Below are 5,079 nucleotides of genomic sequence, written 5' to 3' on the forward strand. Positions count from 1 at the left end.
AAATAAAGCTAATATGGCCCGAATTCGACTTCCTGCTTCCGTACCAATTTGGAAGCTGCATTAGCTGGTCATTGCCTAAATCTAGTAAGGCTCGAATTTAACTTCGTGCTCAGACAGCGACTTGAATTCTCGTTTTACAATGAAGAACGTATGCATTTTTAGACATCTAAGCATCAAGGGCAATGCGAAAGCAAAAGAACTACCTTCAAAAACAAACGACAAAGCCGTTTAACACAATCTGCAGAAAATTAAATTAAATCAATGAAAATTACCATACTTGAGAGGTGGAGCGATAACTGGTTCAAGCAGAAAAACTTATAACTGCAAAAAAAAGACTTAATAGTCAAATTTTTTAATTTTTATAATTCTAGAAAAAAACAGGTTTATAAAAATAATTAAATTGTTTAATAATTATTATGTAATTTTTTTCCAAACCAAACATAATACATAATTTTGAAATATAATCTAATATAATCAGTATTAAGCAAAGAAACTTGAGTTAGTCAGTTTTCCTCTCCTTTGTCCTTATTGTTATTCTCTTCGTTCGTTTCTCCTCCTTCTAGAATTCTTTGTGGTGCATTTCGTTTATCTTGTGCAGCTTTTTTCCTTACTGTCCGTCCACCTTCCCAGTCACCGCAATGATTTAAAACCGATGCGATACTCTCGTTCACAACGGAATCGGATAACGGTTCATTTTCGGATTTTGAAAATTTGTTAACAATGACAACTGTAAATAATAATCAGTATTAAGTTTAATTTTTGACAATTTAAATTATCGATTTTTTTTCATACTTATGTTTATTGTAGAAATACCTTTTAAAACTTTATAAAATTCAGTATTAATAAAAATTTTTGGTCTTTTATCATTAGCTTTTTTTTAAGTTAAATTTTAAAGCTAATTCTCGTGCCATTCCAAATCTTATCATGGGTGTCACATTTTTGACGATAGATTGTTTAATATTAATCAATGGTATCAGCCTTCGGATCTGTAACAACAATATAGTTATAAACTAAAATTGCAAAAAAATATAAAAATTATCAGAAAGAAAATATATCAGATTTTTACAATATTTTGTCGGTAATTTTGATCATCTTTTAATTTATCATTAAATTGATCAAAATCGGTCACTTCGGTGCATGGTAATTTTATTGCATCGTCGTCACCTGCTTCTACTATTACTGCTGAACCAGTCGCAATATTTAAAGTATACGCTCTTTGCATTTCGATGGCGATCCCTTTTAAGTCATTCACCATCTTAGTTATTGACTGGAGTTGAGAGCTTAAACGTTTTTGTTCGTCAATTACGGGAATCAATTGTTTTTTTACAACTCGAGACAGCAAATCTGAAATTAAATTTCAATATTATGACTTTTCTATGGATTAATATTATGAGTTTTTTAATATAATAAATTGTTATATTAATAAGAATAAGCTATTTATAGTTATGAATACTGCAACAATTTTACACTGATAAAAAATATTATAATCTTTTTATTATATGAATTGATCTCAACGATTTTTAGATTTAATAATAATTAGAACTTTTATTTAATCATTAAAAAATGGAAGTGAATTTTATAATTCATTTCGAAATATTTAATTTTTTTTATGGTTAAATAGGAGTTCTAATTACTTTTAAATCTAAGAAACGTTAAAACCAATTTATATAATACTAAAAAGATTACGATATTTTCTATCAAAGTAAAATTGTTGTAGTTGTTATTTTAAAAAATTGTTCAGAAATAAGCGAAACTTAATTAATTAAAATCATAAATTTAAAAACAATATTCTAAAATCAATAATAGAAATTATTTTATTAAATTTATGTTTAACAACTTTATTATTATTATGATTATGATTATTATTATCATTGATATACCTTCGTCCATAAAAAACTTTGTTGGTACCGACTTTTTTGACAAGCTTTTTATTTGAACAGAAAGTCCAGTTCCGTCATTATTAGGTGTATTTTCTTTATTTTTAGTAAAATGTAAACCGCTGGTCTTTTTTTCATCCTTGTTTGTTGGTTATTTTTCCGTTTCATTACTATCATCATTGCTGATACTAGAATTATTTGCAGAGCTATTATTTCCTTTTCCTGTTTCTAAACTTTTTTTGTTTTTGGCCTCATAATTTCTTCGCATTCCTATTAATTTAATTGAAAAAAAAAAAAAAAACATTTTGTCAAAGTCATTGTACTTTACAGATAATTTTTGAAGTATTATTTGGTCCTAACAATGAATCGTTAAAAATTACGGTAGCAAAATTTATCAGCTTTTGAAAAAATTGTTTTTTTTTATCGAAGCTCGAATTTAAATGATTGAATAAAAAATTTTAATAGTAAAAACGAAACTTTGTAAGCAAGCAAAACTTGATTAAAAAAATTGTAAATTAAAAAAGAAGTACCTAAGAATTAATATTAATCACCATACCGAACACACTTAAAATTAATTGAATGAAATTATTTCCTTTTATTAAAATACCTTTGTTAGGAGAAAATTTTTTTGTGACCATCTTTATTGGTAATTTGTGTTTGCCAAACGATTTGTCAGTGACAAAGTCATCATTGCGTGAATCGTCTTCGTCGTTACTGGAAAAAGAATTGCCGGGTTTCTTGCTTCCTTCTCGAGTTAATTTTCGAAACTTCAATGATGATACTATATCATTGTCACTGGTTGAACTTTCTGAGCAGCTTTCATTTCTTTTTGATTTTTTTTTGCGCTTAGTCGAAGAAGTAGTCTTGATTTCTAGTGTAATTAAATAAAAAAAAATTTATCATTTCATTACTTCATTAGAGTGCTTTACAAAATAATTTAGTAAATATAATTTGTGTATAAAAATATATTTATAAGTTATTCAATATTAAAAAAATATGACGCTTCTCATATTGTTTTTTTTTTTAATATCAATCGTAATTTAAACATTAAATTTTTGAACGAAAAAAATATTATAATGAAAAAATTCAAGCAACGACAACGTGATTAATAGAAATTGCAAATTAAAAAAAAAAAAATTTTCAAAATAATACTATATAATATTTTATTATTTTAACATTAATATTGTTAGTTTTAATTAATTAAAAAAATTTATTGAAAATATTACTCACTAGTATAGTTTCCTTCCTTTTTAGATTGTTTTTGGGATTTGCCACTTTTCTTGCGAGATATTTCAGACTCCTCATTGTTCTCAGAACTTAGATTGCCATCTCCTTGACAAAAATATACAAAGATTAATGTAATTCGATTTAGAAATCATATAGTGAATATGAAAGGTACCAAAATAAAAATTTACCAGAAAATGAATGAATATCATTATCGAATTTTATAAACGCGCTTGCAAATAATTCTTCCGCGGTTGTTTCCTTTGCTTTTTCTTTGTAATAGCTTTCGTCTTCCTTCGCTTTACATTTAGCTGAAGCTTCATTATCTGTTGAGTATGCATAGGGTTCATATTGTAATTTTTTAATTAATGTCTCAGCTTCTTTATATGAACCTGCAAGACAATCGGATAATTATTAATATCAAGATCTTATTATTAAAACTGAATTCAACAGACATACATTTTGTTTTAATTTTATTAAAAACATGACTAGTACTAAAAAAATATTTTTCAAAAGTTGCAAGTGGACATTTATTTTAAGTTGTTATATAATAATTGATTAAAAAGTTAAAAAGCTATTTAAATTTAAAAATTCTCAGAAGTTAAAAAATTTTTAAAAGTTGAAAATAAAAAAATGTAGTTTTAGATAATTCAACAATTCTTATGAGCATTTTTTTGAATTATAAGTTTTCAATTATTATTGAATACTTATTCATTTTTAATTAAAAATTTTTCTATGTGTTTTATATTATGACTGAGAACCTAGCAGACATACATTAATTTTTTAGAATGCAAAATAATGAATAAGTAATTAAAAATGATTAATGTAAAAAAAAAATGCGAATATGAAAAATTTAAAAATCTATGTGGGCATTTTTTTTTAATTAATAACTTCTAATTACTTATTCATTATTATCAATTCTAAAAAATTAATTTATCTCTGCTCGGTTCAGAGTCATTCTATATTCACCATCATTAATTTGTCTAGAAAAAAATAAAAAACCGAAACAGCGTCCATGTAAACAATGTCATAAAAAATATTTTTTGTCTACTAATTTTAGTATTTTTTGAATAATTACTTACGTGCTCGTCCCCGAATCTCAATGGGATAACATGGCCAATCGTGACAAGGTTCAGTACCACGTTTTACCATATCATTTAGCACTTTTAAATTTTTTTCATCGTACATAGTTTCTGGCATAAATTTGCACTTTAATATTTTTGATTTATTGTCATAATAAATCCAAGCACTGGGGACAATGTCAATTACTTCTTGTTTTTTTTTGCTACCGACAAACACTACTAATCGATATCTCAAATCATTAGTATCAGATGACGACATCGCGATTGTCTTGAAATTTCTAATATTTCAATTGTTTTTTACATTAACTACACTCAATGATAGAAAAACCGCTAATAACTGATCTCGACGTAGTTCACTCACTATACTGAACACAATAATAAACTCGAGCTCACATATCCAATATAAAATAATAACCGAAGATTTGTTCCAAGTAACTTCACAAGCACGTGTTTGTCTCTCAAGTTACGACGTGTTTTAGCTTGAAAATGTTTACATACACTGCACACTAGCACGTTTGTATACATATATGTATTGTCGTACAAATATCTATAAGGACGCCGCTACATTACTCGGTAGTTCTTTGAGAAACTGTAAACTATTGGGTGCCGAAGGTGGCAACGTATTTACGCACATATATGTATATGTCTACTTATATGTGTATGTATGTACACTTTCATGCGAGACATCGGCTTCCTTTGTTATTGTTTGGCTTTTTAAAATTAGAAGAATTTATTTTAGTATTTTAATTTTAGACAAATAATTTATAATAAAAAAAATTTATGACTAAATTTAACAAATATTCATTTATTACTAGCATTAAAGAAATAAAAAAATAACATATTAGTAAGTTGAAAGTAAAAAAAAACATTTAAATAATTAAAAAATCTGTATGTAC

General features: G+C 26.0%; 1 protein-coding gene across 2 annotated transcripts; it reads right to left on the bottom strand.

The window, feature by feature from the left end:
* Positions 1-435: 435 nt before the first annotated feature.
* On the bottom strand, positions 436-4,771 carry LOC103569648 (micronuclear linker histone polyprotein). 2 transcript variants are annotated; one of them, XM_008554481.3, is made up of 8 exons: positions 4,184-4,771; positions 3,293-3,493; positions 3,108-3,206; positions 2,485-2,748; positions 1,881-2,147; positions 1,067-1,344; positions 814-986; positions 436-727 (listed from the first exon to the last, which is right to left on the bottom strand). In XM_008554481.3, the coding sequence occupies exons 1-5, from the start codon at positions 4,440-4,442 to the stop codon at positions 2,029-2,031; spliced, it is 942 nt and encodes a 313-aa protein (XP_008552703.2). In that variant the 5' UTR covers positions 4,443-4,771; the 3' UTR covers positions 436-727; positions 814-986; positions 1,067-1,344; positions 1,881-2,028. The 2 variants fall into 2 exon arrangements, with proteins under 2 accessions (XP_008552703.2, XP_008552702.2); XM_008554480.3 differs by having other exon boundaries at positions 3,108-3,209; positions 4,184-4,770.
* Between the last annotated feature and the right edge of the window lie 308 nt (positions 4,772-5,079).

This window comes from Microplitis demolitor, chromosome 9, assembly GCF_026212275.2.
Source record: "Microplitis demolitor isolate Queensland-Clemson2020A chromosome 9, iyMicDemo2.1a, whole genome shotgun sequence".
Classification (NCBI taxonomy): domain Eukaryota; kingdom Metazoa; phylum Arthropoda; class Insecta; order Hymenoptera; family Braconidae; genus Microplitis; species Microplitis demolitor.